General features: G+C 40.0%; 1 protein-coding gene across 4 annotated transcripts in view; it reads right to left on the bottom strand.

Annotated features, from left to right (window-relative positions):
- Positions 1-17,456, bottom strand: part of JMJD1C (jumonji domain containing 1C) — a 167,433-nt gene extending 149,977 nt beyond the window's left edge. The window contains exon 1 of one of the 4 annotated variants that reach the window (XR_001522499.3): positions 17,149-17,456. Coding sequence is in view for 3 of the 4 variants with exons in the window: in XM_019007200.2 (XP_018862745.1) it covers positions 17,149-17,289 (141 nt within the window). In the remaining variant the exon portion in view is untranslated. The remainder of the gene's footprint in view (positions 1-17,148) is intronic. The other 3 variants (XM_019007200.2, XM_015632660.3, XM_015632663.3) reach the window with 3 other exon arrangements.
- Positions 17,457-17,762: the final 306 nt, after the last annotated feature.

Genomic DNA, 17,762 nt, shown 5'->3' with positions numbered 1-17,762 from the left:
CAAAGCCTTTAGGATTGAAAAGACAGCATTCAGCATTCAAACTCTGAGATCAGTATTCACTTAAATTTTCATTAGAAATACCTTGTTCCACTTACCACTTAGTTTCCTAGACCACAAATTATGTGCATACGGTTCTAAAGTTTAATCCATTTCAAAAGTTATTTCCTGAGCTGATACCACAGAAATGAAAGAAGTGTATTAGAAATGAAAAATAAATTATCTGTGCTGAGGGAAAATAAGGTCAGAATGTACTTAAAACAGGAGCTGAATCAGATTGCTTACCACAATCATATGGTTAGGGTCACAAAACCCAATAAAACTCCCTCAGTGATACTAACATGCATAGTTTGCACCTCAAGCATACCATGTTTAAGACAGAACTTTCAGTGTTCATCCCAATACTATTTGTTTCTATCATCTCCTTCAAGATTGTGGTAGTTTGACACGGATTGATATTTAGGGAAATAAGTAAGAAACACCCACGGAATTAATTTCTTTGAGAGAAGCTGCTGGGAGCTTCCTCTGTGCTTGAGACAAACCAACAGCTGGCCAGTTCTGAGAACTGACAGCACTTTGCACCATTTAGAAATTAGGTCCACCTCTGTGAATACCACCTTTTAAAAACCACAAGCCCAGGAACTCTCACTATTTGTTTCCAGCCTTGAAAAGTAGCAGAGCTCTGATGAGGCCGGCCCTGCTCCCCAACAGCCTGCACGGCCTGGGGTGGGGCTAAGCCAGGCCCCAATGGCTCCTGGGCGGGGGATGGAGATCGGGGGGTCAGGGGCCAGCCCCAGGCTGGGCCAGGCCCCGGCTGCTGACACTCACCAACAACCCTTGACCCTCACCCTCGCCAAGATGGCTCCAGGCCGAGGACTGCCCATCCCACCCCCAGCAGCTGCTGGGCTGAGGGAGGCACTAGCTCGGCCTGAAATCAAACACCGTGACTGCCTTCCGTGGCCTGGACAAGATTTAACCCTTTCACAGATGAGACCTTCAGACCTTGTCCCTCTCTCCAGGAAAAGAAAAGGACAAAGTGACACACTGGAAGACAACATGAAAATATCAAGGTCAGTAGAAGAAAGAGCCAAGCCTCAGATGGAAGAGGGATGAGGAGATGCCAAATGGGGCTGAAATATTCTTTTGGTAGGGCCATGGAGATGGACAATGATACACTGAAAATATCTCCTTTAATTCATGAAAAAGTATTGTGGGAATGAAGTATTCAAACTGTAGATGTGAGCAGAGGAATCCACTGATGAAGTCAAGCAGATGTTGGAGTAGCTGTGATCCCATGAGACATTTGAACAGAGAAAGTTGATGAAGACCCTTTGCCCCAGGGAGAGAAGAAAACAACCTCTGTTCCCAGAGACAATCACAGAGACAGATGAGGAGAACCTTTGCTTCTGAATATCTCATCCTTTAAATAATACCCCTTGAGTTCATGGCCCATGGACACATCTCTAGGAGGGCTGTGAAAATGGGCGGAAATGTCACGATGGCAGAATTTTTGCCCAGGTGGTTGCTATTCGTAGAAATAAAAAGCCATGAGAGAACTGTTTCTTGTGAAGAACTCTCCATGAAATGACAAGAGAAAACTCCTCTCCCTACATGAACTCATAGAAAACTATTGTATAGTTGGTACTGTTTTAACATCCCAGGTTTTGTCTCTATGTTGTCAGTTGGGAAAGGAAAAAGCTAGGCAGGGTGAGGAAAGGTTTCTGGAGGTTTTATTCTGGTTTTTTATTGTAGTTTTGGTAATAAACTTTCTTTATTCCTATTAAGTTTTAAGCCTATTTTGCCCATCTCCTAATCCATATCTCACAGCGAGAAATGAGTAAGTACCCCGGTGATTTTAGCCAGCACTAAAACCCACCACATTATTTGGTGTGTTGGCTGGGAAACTCAAATTGGCAAATCTAAACCACTATAAAGGTCCTTTCCTTACATATCTTTAAGTCCTACCCTAGTTTTGTACTTCAGTTATTTCATCATTTTTTCCTTTGGACTTCACAGAACTCTGCTCATACACAGTACCTCACAATGCTGTTACACAGTAATTTTATAATTGTTCATAATACCAGTATCTGTCATATGACATCTTATAATGTCATTGCCTTCCTTTACTAATGTAACTTACTGGGATTTTGGTTTCAAAGACTTCAGATTCAGCTACAAAATGCCAAATCCCACTTCTGATGCATATTTAGAACCTGTCACTGGCTACGTATTTTTTTTTTAATAAAAAGGAAAAAAAAAAAAAGGGAATATGTAGAGAATATTTTATATTTTAGTAAAAGCCTGTCTGCACAAACCAGCCGTTGGTATAAGTGGTGATATTAAAGGCTAAAGTCCTTGAAACTCTTCTGAAGCAGAGAGAATGAAAGAAAAACAATATCCTTGTGTACAGGAGAAAGAATGTAAACCAATATGTATTAGCCAATAGTAACTTGCTTAGCCCGTGGACCCTATAAAACCCTATAAAAGTGTGCTAAAGATGGAAATAAATGATGTCCGCCATACTTCTATGAAGACTAGACTGAATAGTCTGAGCCGTTTCTCAATAGAAAGAGGAGAGGGAAAGGGAAAGGAAAAAAGGAAAATTCCATTCCCATCTGCCATATTGGAGTTTTATCCCTGGCTATCCTTCATGTTTGACAGACAACTGAGAAACTCCAGTAGAGCTACTTTGCTATACACCTCAAAAATGTCTCCTACTCTCCTCTGTCAAAAGATTTCCCAAAGATTAGGTTGCAGGATGCAGGATGCAAACAATACATCTCAGTTCCTTGCCATTTCGTATTTCAGAAACTCTGTAGCAGTGACAATTCTAGCTCTGCCTTTGCACAGCATCTACCACAGTAAGGTCTTGTCAAAGAGTGTCCTACAAAGTAAACAGACATGCATGGACACAGAAACCATAATCTTAGCAATTCCAAAACTGACACTTGGCCAAAGTTTTGTCATGTGATACACAGTCTATTTACCCTGGAACATCTCAGTCTTATCTTCAGACAAACAAAATTACATATGCAGAAGTCCATTTTTAAAGTTAACCACCCCCAACCCACCAGGTCATCTTCAGCAAAAATATGCCACTACTAAATCAATTTATTGCCCACAGAAGCAAAGAGCCAACAGACCTGTGTAACCATCTACCATTACCAGAAGCCACATTTATGTCTTTTACTTTTTAATGAGAAATTAGTAGCTTCAGTAAGTTTGATATTCACAATAAAAGTTATTAGTTAGCTAACTCTATCTTATTTCCTGAGGGAAGGGAGGTTTACTGGAGTCTTCCAACTGTGAGGACAGGCCAAGATGATTATAAGAATCCTGAAGTACTCCACCCATAGAAAGATGCAATAAAGAGATATGGTCTAAGGAGAAATTAAAATATAACTCATCATTGGGGTAGGTAGGGTACAAGAAATGCTAAACAGGACTTGGTGTTTTGGGGCTAAACAAGATTGAGTGCTTTGCATAGGAGGAAAGAAGATTAAAAGCAGTGTCAATTTTCACTCATGTATTCAGAAATATCTCACTCTAATATTCTATTTTAAGACACCTTCTCCTGGGATAACTGTCCTGAGGTGACTTTACCTTTAAGATAGCTTTGGGAGCTCGGCCTCCTTCTCCCCCATACCAGGCCAGACAAGGCCGCGGAGGGGAGTGGCGGGGAGGCGAGCAGGCCCAGGCCGGGTCAGGCCACTTCCCCCGGCTCAGCTGCAGTTTCTGCCACTGCTGTTTTACCAGAGACTGCCGAGTAAGGAGAGGCCATCGCAGACAACTCCAGCCACTGCTCTGGCAAAGATAACAGAACCACCTACCAGGCCTGGGCAAGATTTTAACCCTTTCATTACCCAGATGAGACTTGCACGTTAATCCTTTTTTCCAGAGAGAGAGAGAGTAATCAACATGTAAAGAGACCCTATAAACTATCAAAGACAGTGAAGAAAGAAATTAAGCCTCAGAGGAGGTAGAGAAAGAAGATGCTTTAATAAGCTGAAATATTTTTCTGTTAAAGCTATGGAGATGGACAGTAGTGTTCTGAAAAAAACTCCTTTAATTCATGACAGTATATTGGGAGGAATGGAGTGTTTCAAAGTGTGGATTTTGAGCAAATGATTATGTGCTTGTGGTACTGTGAGATGCTGGAACAGAGGGGGAGAAGTAATAGTTGAAGATTTGCGGCCTTTAAGAGGCAAAGAGAACACTTCTATTTCCAGAAAAGCTCACAGAGACAGATGAAGAGAACTTTTGCATTTGAATAACTCATCCTTAAAAATGATATCCCTAGACTCATTTGACCCATAACACACCTCAGAGTGATGTGAAACGGGAGGAGAGAACTGATGGCAGAATTTCCGGGCAGCTGGCATCAGAGAAATAGAAAGCTATAAAAGAAACAGTTTTCTTGTGAGAAACTCCATAGATAGCAGAAGAAGAGTTCTGTTTCTCTACAAAGACTGATGAAAAGACTCTAGCAAGAATTGGGACTGTTTTAACCACCAAAGTTTTTTTTGTCTCCATGTAGTCATGTGAACAAGGAAATAGTTGGGTAGTGGGGGAGAAGAGGGTTTTCTGGAGGTTTTATTCTGGAATTCTTATAGTTTTTGTTAATAAACTTTCTTTGTTCCTTTTAAGTTTTAAGCCTGTTTTGCTCTTGTTCTAATCCATATCTCACAGCAAGAAATAAGTAAGTTTTCTAGTGATTTTTTAGTTACTGCTTTAAAACCACGACATTTATTTAGTGCGTTGGCCAGGAAACGGAATTGGCAAATCTAAACCACTACAATAACATTTTCCATTGTCAATTTTCTCATGCTGGCTACCTTGATTTGATTTTTCTAAAATTAGAAGGTAAGAAAAAACAGAGAACGCAGCAAGATGCATGGGTACATTATTAAACAGCACTCATTTTAAAGCACATCGACAATGACTTCTAGTTGCAATGACTGTGATATTAAGTGTTCTATGAAAGTGTTTAAATATTTCTTTGCAAATTACTTTTATACATTACAGTATAGAAAAATTTTAATTGTATTCTTTTCCCCAGGAGTGCATTTCCCATAATGCACATACACTAAGTTATAGACCATTGCAAGCTTCAACCAGTATCATAGACTAACCTCCCTTCAAAGTGCTAACCTGTTTAGCATGACTGCTAAAGCAGGACTTCATTTTCTTCTAGATGGTTAGTAAAATCTTTTATTAGAGTATCTGAGTAAGTACTTTCCATTTTAAATAATGTCAGTAGTGTTGGAAAACAGATAAAAGGATTACACAGAAGCAACCAACCAATAGAGAAATAGACTTCAAAGCACAACTTAACAGCACATACCACCCCTAGTTTATCATTACTGCTCCCCACACCACCTTTCACCACTACAAGTGTCATAGACCCCAAACCCCACCCCTTAGCTCTCCTCTCCCAATCAACAATGCAAATAAAACACAGCAGAGGAGAGGCCTACACAGTCTATTGCACAAGTAGTAGAGCAGCAATTTTCAAATTCTGTTGCAAAGTGGATATATCTATTTTCTTATTAAATACCTCATTTTTATCACCATAAATGCCAATACTAGTAGGCAATATATCATTACCACACAAATTTATTACTTTCTACTATTGTTTCATATATATATATATTTAAGCTTGATTTCGAGTCAAGATTTACTTATTAACTTTCAGCTGCTGACAAATTTCAGAGGATCTAGATGTTTCTGCCCACAAATGAATTTAGGAGGCTTGCAAAACCAGTGATTGCAAATCCATACACTACCAATTGTGAGCTGGCTCCTTGCCCAATAGGCAGGTCTGCAGTTCCAAACCTCATGCTGCCACTGCCCAGCTGACAGGCACAATAATGAAAGGTATGGAATACTGATGTGGTGAAAAAAACACCTAGCATTAATTAAAAGTAGCTTTCAGCAAAACACATATTTAAGTTAGACATCACTGTCCTCTAAGACCTAAAGGGAAAAAACCAACAACTTCTCCACACTGAAGAAAAAGGTTAATTCTCTAGCCCCACTGGTTCAGACAATAAAATCACACTTGAATAGTAAGGTGGATAAAGCTGCAGAAAGAGTTTGCACTTTACCAGACATCTGATAAATTAATCCCTTTCAACACTACCTGCCTGTTTGAGCACTCATAACTAATAGAATTCAACAGCAGCTTTACTTAAAATCTGAGATTAAAAAAATTAGCTGAAAGTCAATCAAGCAGCAGCACATACTCACAGAAAATTTGTGTGCATTAGCACAGACACACTCAGAACCACTTTTCTGTGTACCACAGCTAGTCCAAACCTACCACAGTATCAGGAACCATTTTCCTCCATCACAATGTGTTTTAGGGAAGCAGTTTCCAAGACCTAAGTTTCCAGAAACTTTCCTAAACCCCAGAATTACGCTGCTATGTTATTATGTCCATGGTACTTAGATACCAGCCTGTAGTTCTCTTTCCCAGAAACCCTGCAACTCTAAGTGAGGTTTGAGCTCAGGCTCTCTGTCCTATACATGCAGTGCCAAGGAAGCATAGTACATGATTGCTATGTTACAAGTGAGTCTCCCTTTGCATCCAAGAGCTGACAAATAGCAAGCAGATACAGCAAAGTCCTGGAAAGAGAAGTAAACAAAGCAATTAAGAACAGCCACAAAAAAACCTCTCAGTTCCACAATTGACATAAGAAATACCAAACTGACAGCTTTAGGAACAAGAACTGGCCCAAGCTGTAATTAATTACACAGCAAAACCAGTTTCATGTTCTGCTCTGACCTTAAATAATCAATGCTTTTTGAGACTTCCTTTTTTCCTGAGCTAGGTTTGAGTAAAGCTATCAATTTAGGTACTAAACTTTAACATTTAGACTTTCCTTATTTACAAATTTCTTAATATTTCTTTGTGCTAGAGAATGGACCCAGAGCACCCAGAAGCCCTCCAGGAACAGATGCCTTCCTTTTGCCAATTTACATCAAACTACATGGGTTTCTGCATTCAAACATCAGAGTCCTCTCTTCTTTCCTTGCCTCCTTTGTTGACTGACCCATACCTTCTACTTCTAGTTTCTATATGTGCCTGTCCAGTCTCTTCATAAAGTCCTGATTAAAGAAAACGCAAGAACTGATAAAAAAGGGGTTTTTTGGGGGGGGGAGGGGGGGGGGAAGGAAGAAAAAAGAAAAGTTATTTTCCATTATTTCATGCCTCCAAACACTAGCTAACTCAATCCTAAGATTTCCAAGGGCCATTCTGCATGTCTTTACATTGTCCTCTTAACTAAAGACAGTTCCTAAAGTGCAGACCAAGACCAAAACCAGACTTCTGTATAAAATAAAGGAAAAACACAGACACAGAACTAACTGGTTATGTCAACTGAAGCCTTAAACACTTTCAACTACACCAGTAAACATTCCTGGAAAACAGATTCCAGGTACCTGGAAATGGGTAGTTACCATAATACAAAACACATCTTAGAAAAGAACCTAGGAGGGTACTGAATGCAGTCCTTTTACCTCAGCCAGCAAACCTAAGAACCCTCTGGATATACAAACTTCCTCCATTTAAGAAGAACCAAGTGAAGAGCCCTGGTAAGTTCTGCCATTATTCTACCAGAAAAGTAATACATCGGAAAACTTAACACTTGTATTCTATGTATCACATTTGAAACTAAGCCATTGAGCAGCACTCAATATTGCCATGTTATTGAGCCATGCTCAAATGCGTTTAAATGTTTAAATTAAAAAAAAATTAAAAAATCATATATCAGAAAACTTGCTGTTAAAAAAACTTAAACAGGGAAAAATATGTCAAAGTATACACAGACATCTCACTTTACCTAAAAAGGCAATATTACAGAACTAAAAAAAAAAAACAAAAAACAAACCAAATTAAGCAGTATCAGTGAGCCATTTTTCTCAGCATCAACAGAAAGCCAAATCTTTTAATTTTAAATACAGAAATCTTTACAATCATTTACTAAAGTAGTACATTCAGTTTTAAAATAAACCATCTGATGGAATTATAAAGTTAGTCACTGAATAACTTATTAAACAAGATTTTCATTTTCTATAGCCTTAGGCCTGACTCACTAAATTGAAATCTTGTTAAAAGCAATCAGTAACAAAATAAATGGATTAATTTATACTACAAATTTTAAAGGAAAAAATACTAAAAAGTAACAAAGCACTTGAAACATTTCTTATTTATAAAAGAAGTTGAACTTCCTTTAAGTTAGAGAAAATGTTGACTCATTCGTTTTAAATGTTGACTCACATCTTTTAAAAGATCATGCAGAATATAAGTACCCTGATAATTGAAACAAACCTATCTATTTAATTGAGAAGTGACCATGACATTATCTAAAAATATTCACATATCACATTCTGACCTACATACAAATTTTAAAATATAACAAATACAGGAGGTTCAAGTGTATTTAGGACAGCAAACCTGAATTAGCCATTAGCAAGCCAGAAATATTTCAGTATCGCCTCCACATTTTTTTTAAACTTTACTCACTGCTTAATTGCTATGAAATAGATTACCACCAAAGTTTGACCAACATCTCGGGATACTAAACGTAAATACATCTGGAACAGACAGTTTTGTTACCAAAACTGAAAAGAAAAATCAACTGTCTACTCCAATGAAGAAATAAATTATTATTTTTTTTATTTAAAACTCATAATGCTACCTTATTTCCTGAAGGAAAAAAAAAATTAACTCAACAGTATTAAATTAAATCTGTTCAGAGCAACCTGCAGAAAGGGAATCTTGTGAAGATATACATCTTGGTGTAGATAGCCATTTAAGGCAAGCAAACTGCACTCTTTGGAATAATCTAGTTGAAAGAAGCTTTTATTTGGACTGGGTTGGAAGGGATTGACAGAACAGATACCTCCTTTTCTCTTGGGTTAAGAAACAGTGAAGGACAATTGACGTATTTATAAGCTCCAAGAGACAAATATGAAGTCACAGAGCAGAGCTAATAAAATCTTGAGTGCCAAGCAAAAATAATGAAACTAATGAAAAAAATCATGAATGGCAAACAAGGGGTGACTGTGGACTTGTACCGCACAATGCAGGGACCAAAGCATACCTGAAACTGCACAAGGGAATCCTGAGTATGATGCACAGGTAAAGCCTGACCCTTCGTTGTCACCAGATTTTAAGAAGTTCACAAAGATTCAAAATTATTTCCCACTAATTTCTTTATGAGAAATCCAGGAAGGCATACAAACCTCAATGAACTCTGCTGGATGAAGTCCCTATGAACAGCTATAAACAAAACACTGAAGAAGTACAGCCATAATCCAGAATTGTAGAGGTGTCACAGCAAAGCATCACAACTTCTCTGAAGACCACAGTACCTCATTCAATTCAGGCCTCAACTATATCAGCTTTTGTATTTTTAACTAAAATGTTGGCAACTAGACCACTGTTAGTTTCTAACTCTTTAAATCTCACCACGGGTCAACAGCCTAAAACTCATTAACCTCCCCTCTAAAAGCTGCTTGCACCATGTCTTGATTGTACATACTTGATCTTGTCCGTGATTGTGATGGATTGGCATTTAAATAACAAAGGGAAACACCTAAGGAAGTTAAAGCTGCTGGAGGCTGATGGGAGTTTTTCTCCTGGCCAAGACCAAGGCTGAAAAAATGAAGTCTTCAAGTTATGTTGTAGGAAGAATTAAGGTGCAATAAAAAGTACAGATTAATGAGAAACTCCAGCCAAAGACTTCAATACCATTTTCTGGTTTTCCTTCTCCAAGATTTTCTATATTGACTGAACAGTTTAGATCACATATTTTCTATAATTACTCCAACAAGTTTCTCTGTCTGCTTGACTTTCGCTTTTGGGCTGCTTGCTTTGTTTTTGAAAGGTAGTAAATTTACATTCCATGTTTCAGGAAAGAAGAGAAGCCAAGAAAAGCAAAAAAATAAGGAAAACAACTGGAGGAATGTTTAAAAATTAATTGTCCTTATCAACACTCCTCCAAAACACAGCTTTTCCAGTCCCTCCTCACCAGACAGGAAAGACTGAAGGAATTTGACTTGGACCACCTGGCAATGAGTCAGCAAGTGCTCCCTTTTTCACAGAGCAATCAAAATTCAGATTTTAAACCATCATTTGATTGAAGAGCCCTGTTCCATTAGCAAAAACTAAAACCATAGTGACCCAACCCAAATAATAAGTCAGCAGTGTCTACTCGAGTTACCTGCAGTGAAGCCTGGATGCAACCATTTCACCATCTGCATCAGCTATAATGCTGTTCAGAACACTCAAAAAGATCTTCGTTAATGCAGAAGTACTATAAGTAAACTTTACTGAGTCATCAGAGGTTTATGCATTTTAACATAGAGATGCTTAGGTTTCCCTCAGAGCATTTAGTTTCACATCTATTCTTCCAAAACTTGCTTTTGTAAGTACGTCTTGCATCAGCAGACATCAAATGATCATGTCATGCACTGTTGTGAACATTTATTTCTTTATTCAGCTGAAAGAAGAAATTAGTCATACTATGTGAATAAGTAATACAACCCTGAGAGGTATTTAAGTCAGTTTTCAGTTTCATTCAGAAGACATTTCTCCTGGACACAGTTGCACCTTAAACGGCTCCTACCCTCAGACTGATCCCTTATCACCTCCTCAGTCTCAGTACAACTGCGTGAAGTGGCATACGGTGAATGGATCAGGAAACTGCTCTGGGTTAAAAAAAAAAAATTAAGCCAGCAGTGCCACCAAGAGAAATGTCTGTGGAACCACAGTCTCCAAAACTTCTAAAAATGTTGCTACTGGAGGATCAAGCTAGATGTTTTTAATGCTCATCCTACATCTTTTGTGCTCATGAAGCTCTGGACAGAGTACATGATTTAGCTCAAAGCCAGTTGCTGTACGCACATGAAAATAAATTCTTCAGGAGCAAATCAAATTGCTTCATTCCATTTAATTCTCAAATGTAGCAGCAGCAGTTGTTTTAAGTAAAATAATATTTAAAAGAAAATTACTAGAAAGCAAAACACAGCAAAATCCTTGACATTTCTCTGGATCCCCTGCTCTCATTTTGTCTTATAACATGAAAATCAGTGGTGCACAGGTATAATATCAACTAACAATAATAATTTTCTGGAGGAATCAATATAATGAAGCAATATAGCATTAGTTTAGCTTAGAATTCTCCACCAGTTTCCAAGAACAAGCTGGTTATATGCAGTGTAGGTCTCAGTCCCTACCTAGCAGGGTGAGGAGGGAAGCCCTCCCTGAAGCAACATGGGATGTCAATGCTCAGAGCCCAACAGTGGGCATTAGCAGCATGTCACAGAGGTGTCCCTTCAGAGACAAACACATGCTGCCAACTTCAGATGAACTTCTCAGATGATTACTTCTTTTCAGCATAAGCAACAGCAGTTTACAAAGTCCAGCTGAATAGGAAAGTCAAGCCTAACCGCAGCAGAGATTCAAGATCACTGATGGAACGAAGCATCTCTATAGTTCTATCTCTATCCACTGATAGTAAGTAGTATTAGAAGAAGGCTGAGTTGATTTTTTGACCCAATTTCCCAAGTACCACTTTTAAAATTCATTCCATTTGATATTAAATAACAGTTCTGCTGTTCTCAAGCAAGTTTAGAGATCCTGGAAGGTGCACAAGAAAAATGGCTTCTTATAAAAGAGGTGCTCATTCTTTACAACTCCTTATGATGGCTATGCCATGCTTTGAGACAGCTCCCAAGATTCACACAAAGTTCCAGAAAAAGAAAAATCTGAGGTAACACAAATGTGGAATACAGTATTTATATGCAAAACATATAAAAGGCAAAAGCAATTTTTTTTATTAAGAAAATATCTCCTACCTCTTCCTAAGAGCCTCCTAGAACATTTAACTATAGGATAAACCCTTTATTTTTCCCTACTTTGCTCACTGTTGATTACTTGGCAACTAGGTAGCAAATTAATTAAATTATTCGTCCCTAACTCAGGACACCTGAACTCTTTGCAATCTTGACATTCAAACAAACTTTACTCAAAATCCATTAATGCAGGTACATTTACTTATTGATCATCATAGACATCATAGACAGGTTTCTTTTAGTCAAAGAAGTGAAGAGGGATAGGCAGAGTATAAAGCACTGGATGCTTGCAGTCAATTTCATAGGAACACTCCTCTGTTCAATCTTTTTGTCAAATTACTATGAAAGAGAGATACTCCTTCCTGAACTCTCTCTGGAAGACAGATGGGGTGACATTCACAGACACAGCATGACAAGTTTAACCTTACTAGAAACACCAAAGGAAAGAGGAAGTTTTCTTTACTGATTAGCCAAGAAAACACTGCCCAGCTGACATGCACCAAACCTATGAGACTCTTGTGGGCAACAATACTGATACAGAAACAACTGAAAATTGTTCAAATCCCTATCACATTTTGAGCTTCTCCCACTCCTTTCAAACCAGATTCAAACCATATATAAAACACATCCTACAAAATTCCTTCATTCAAAGGTGGCAGTGATGTGATAAACTCTGGCATGTCTTCAGTGTCATCTGCAATAGCTGAAGTAAATAACATCCTCACCAACAACATGCTCTTCATCATTAATCCAGATGCTAGTACAGAAACATATTGAATTTTTAAATTCCATTTATTACCAACAAGCTGTGCACAACTAGTCTAAAGCATAATTATTTACTTTCTACAGTAATTTCACTGAAGATTTTTCTGTGTCTTCCAGTTTATGTCAAGGCTAACAAGTCAAAGCTGCAGAGCATGTACTTCTAAAATAAGGAATAAAAATAGAAATTTCGTTTTTAAACAGACCAGATCAAATGTGTTCAAAAAATTAACCCATGCACTTTCTCCTTATAACACTATCATAGCAAAAGGAGAATAGAGAACATGCAACACACAGCACTAAAAATCAGTATATGGCAGAAACCAAATGCAACCTATGGAAGTGCAATTCTGTGCCTCTGTGACAAAGCCAGATCACATTCAGCAACTTTGAGAATGCAGAAGCAGGAACATGAAAATAATTACAATTTCTAAAAAGACTAGGTAAGTGCAGCTCCACACACAACGAATGCAAATTTAACTTCATAATTTAGTGAGAAACTAAGCAGTGTATGGAGCACTTGTCTAAAATATCTTTTGTTTTCTAATTATCAAAAGTTATTTTAAATTATTTTCATATTAAATGTAACACAGTAGTGGTAAGTTTTCATTACATTTTGCGAATTTCCATTTTACTTTTAAGTGGAGGCAAACTCAATTAAAACAGATACACAATCTGCTGATATTCTCTTCAAATGGTTTTACCAGACTTACTTAATTTTAACAATTCCCTGTTTGTAAACTACCAAATATGAAATACCAAAAACTACAATTCACCAAAAGTATTAATATATTGTTTACACCACTATATCTTACTGATTTTATTGTAAATAAAAATCACACAACTGCTTCAAACTATCATTCATATTTAGGCTTTTATGAAGAGTATCTGATATGGTAATTTATTGTCACAGTATATTTCCCTATGCACAATTATTAGATGTTAGTCTGCCTATAATAATGCATTAGACTACCAACTCAATTTTTATCCTGTCTTCTAAACCATGTGCTTTATGATGGAAAAATAAATGCATCAATACTTACAAAATACAGATTTCAGTATTTTAAAATTAATGAGATTTCTTTATTATGAGTTGCACATTGTACGTTTAAAAGTCTACTTCCATTTTCTCTTTCATCACCATGTCAAAGTTTTGCAACCTGTAGCCCAGTAATCAATTCTTATGAGACAGTAAAGACCAGGGAGATCATATGGCATTGACTCCACCTCTTTCCTCCTGGCCATTTCTTTATTTGCCCAGTTATCACTGTAATCAGAGCAGCACACAAGCTTTTCCAGGCAGTTAGAAGGAAGGAAAAATAGATCTCCCAGTTTCCTCTAACAACACTTGGTGTGAAGCTGACAAAGTATACCAAAAAATATAAAATATAAAAGTATATTAAATATACTTTCATGGAGTAGGGGAGACATAGCAGGAAGAAAATACCAGACAATTGAGTTCTTTCCTACATTTTCCTAACAGGACAATATTTTTAACTATGAAAATAACCAATAATTTAGCTATAAAAATACAGTCATGAAACAAATTTAGCTGCATACAAAAACTGGCCTCTTGATTTCCCTGCTCAAAGGTGGAGAGCAGCTAGTCCAGCCTTCAAGTCCAGAGTTCCTGATTTAATGACTAGTTTTGTTTACAGCAGAACTAATGAAACTCAGTTTACTCCAGATTTGCTCCTATAAACCCTGTGGCCACTTAACTTTAATTACATCAGTTGCCTCTAAGCTTACCCATGTCTCCTTGGACTCATGCACCACATAAAACTCCCCATTTGTCCATATATTCCCATACTCACACAGAGGCTTGCTCTCACACTTTCATTAACATTCAACTCTTTGTCATGTCTTCTTGCTCCACCACCTATCTCTGAATGGTGCTACAAAAGACAGCATATGCTGTAGCTGGTTTGAAGCTGGGTGCATGCTGGCTGGCCAGCTGGAGATCGCCTCTTCACTTCCAGGAGAACACCAAATGCCATGACCACCTTGCCTTTATGGTTTTTTGGGGAGAGGGTTCTCAGATGTCAGCTTTCACAGACTAGGGGAAGGCAGTCTTTCTCAAACCCCTCTCTGTTCTTAAACTGGCTGAAATTGACTGGAGGGTTCACACTTACTCAGGAAGAAAAGACACAAAGTCAATGCAAATAGTACTTCCTTAGAAACCAAGATTAGGAGGTAACTCAGTTACAACCAGCTGCAATTCACATTGAAAATGCCCACTGATGCCCTCCTCCTGTCCTGTGGTTCAGGGCAGATTCTGGATTCCTCATTCTTCCATCCCACTCTTGTGGGACCAGGAAAACACAAAATTGACAAAAAGTCAATTTCAGCATTTTTATACTGCACCCTGTGGGCAGCAATTAAACTGTCAACAAGAATTACCACTTCACTCAAGTGACAGGGAGCAGTAGGGTCTGGAGATATTTATAGGGATGGCACACCTCAAAACAAAAGCCATGGAAGGATAACAACAGTAGTTACTCCAGCTAGAATAGCACACACAGAAAAAGGGCTAACAGAAAAACGTCCTTGTATTTTCCTGGGGGCAGGGGGAAAGGATAATCACATTAGCAAATATTGACTAACAAGAAGTTAATGTTAATTATAAACGCAGAGAGTCTAACCTACAGAAACTACCTGTTGCTTAAAGAAACCTTATCATTTTTTTCCTCAATCCACTTCTTTGTGCTTTGGGGCCAGAGAATACATAACACAAACCCTAAATGCTGCACTTTAAAGACAGCAATGATGTCCCAGTAAAGTACTACTGCAGAACTCTTCAGACCTAGAAATTATTTTCAAAACATTCCAAGGCTTCCAGCACCCATAGGTGACTAGAAGTGCATGTACATAGCATAATGCAGCTGCTGTGCAGCTACCTTGAACACCAGAAGAAATATGGCCACGTTAGCACTGCACTGCACCCAGGCTGAAGTGCAGCTGAAGCATCCATCCTGCTTCTCAGGTAGTTTGGATCTATCCAAATGGTGCTTCACTATGACACATAGGCACACCCTTAGTCATCCTGCCTCAGAAACCAGCTGTAACATGACAGTTCTTCCTTAAATTACCAAGAATTGTAACAAAAGAGCATCTGAAGAGAAAAACAGGCACCAAAGTCAAGAAGAGGAGCAAGTTTTTACAATTAGCAGCATGCATCTTTCATTTAACATAACAGACGCAGACCCTGAAACGCCTTTCTCTCTTTATGTCAGCTCTGCCCCTAAAGTTTACAAATTATGGCTCTGACTTGTAAATGTTAGTAAATACGTCCTTAAACCTTACGCAGTGCTTCCATAATTGTATACAGATTCTAGAGACTACCCTGCAAGAATAGCATCCAAAATAACATTCAAATAAAAATAGAGCATTCTAGACAATTTTCACATATAGTCAAAGGCTGAAAACACAAAACATTTCATAAAGAAGAGCATGAACTTGAATTATGAACTTGAATTCAAGAGCTTCTTGAATTATAGCTGAAGAATGGGGAAAAATCCAGAACAACATGCCCTAAATAAATAAATAAATAAATAGTTATAAACCCACCAAGAAAATTAACCCAGAATATAGCAAAAAAAGTCGCATCTCAAGTCCACTTTCTGTTTTTGAAACAAAGCTTGAAGTCTGGGACGAATGAAAACTAGAGTTCTTAATTCTGTGATTCACACTTCTCAAACTAAGCAATCTACAGTCTCTAGTACCAGACAATTGTTTGCCTAATGAGTTTGTAAAAAAGACAACATTCCACCCAGATCAGTGTCGAGCTGTGAACGTCTCCCCCTTCCCAGCAGCAATATGGATTGCCCAGCGCAGTCCGGTGATTCCTTTTTTCAGCCTACGTAATGCCCATTTACACAGTCGTGATATTTTTAAATGTGCTTTCAGAAGCATTAAGTAACATAAAAACATGGAAGGAGACAACCACGGAGGTAGCACAGCACTCCTTTCACTGCGGAATTCATGAACAATATAACGACCAAATCCGAGCAGCACAATAAAACTCCATTTTACAGATTATGCATTCAGAACACCAACCCAAGGAAATCCTGGCCGTGTTTCCTCCCCCCAACAGAGAGAGTGTGTCTGAGCACAACAGAGCATATCCTGTCTCCTTCGCTAACCTACACGCACATTCCAACACCCCTTAGGAAAACAGTGACAGCAGGCATGAAAGGAAGGGAAACAATGACATTCTTTTAATAACAACGTTCACCATCACCGCGCTGGATCCAGTCGGACAGTGCTACGCGGCAGCAGTTTCTGCATTCCTCTGGATCAGCCGCATTCTCCCCTGCTACTCCAGGGGCAGCCTGATTGTACCTCGTCGGCCAGGCCAGGCACCGGCCCTCTCTCACCGCGGCCGCACACGCCGCGAGGAACCGCGCCTGGCACCAGCCGTGACCCTCGGCTCTACGTCATTGTGCCCGGCCGGGCACGGGGCTATGTCGCGCCGGGCCCGCCGCCCCCCGCCGCAGCCCCCGGCCCGGCCCGAGCCGCGGCTCTTACCGCCAGGTCGGGGCTGTGCGAGTCCCGCTGGGACACGGCGCGGATGACCCCAGCCCGCCAGCGCCCGCTCTCCGGCGGTTCCTCGCCGCCGAGGCACAGGAACCGCTTCCCCACCAGCTCCGGCCGTGTCTCCAGCGCCATTGCCGCCGCCGAGCAGGCACCGCACCAGCCGCTGAGCCTGCTGCTCTAGGGGCCGCGCATGGCGGGCGTGGGGCGGGGACGGGCGCGGGGCTCTCGGACTCACAGTGGCGGGAGGGTGGGAGCCCCTCAGCCGTGCCGCCGCCGCCCGACAGAAACACTGAAAGAGGGGTAGGGGCGGGCCGGGGGTGAACGCTCCCTCCCTCACCTTCTCCCTCCCTCTCTCCCTCACGCGCCCGCCCGCCGCGCTGCGGCCCCGACCACTCCGCCCACGTAGCCCCACTTCCATGGAGACCGACGCCGCGCGACGTCTCCCTCCGCCAGGAAGAGCGGGCTAGCTAGCGGCCGCTGGCAAAGAGTCCGAGGCCGCTGGGCTGGCATCGGGACCCCGAGGGGGCTCGTCCCGTCGATCTCTACCCGGCCGGGGCAGCACGGCCCTCACCTGCCGCCCCTGCGCTTCCCGAGAGCAGCTCCGC

This window comes from Parus major, chromosome 6, assembly GCF_001522545.3.
Source record: "Parus major isolate Abel chromosome 6, Parus_major1.1, whole genome shotgun sequence".
NCBI lineage: Eukaryota > Metazoa > Chordata > Aves > Passeriformes > Paridae > Parus > Parus major.
This window is presented reverse-complemented; position numbering and strand designations above follow the sequence as displayed.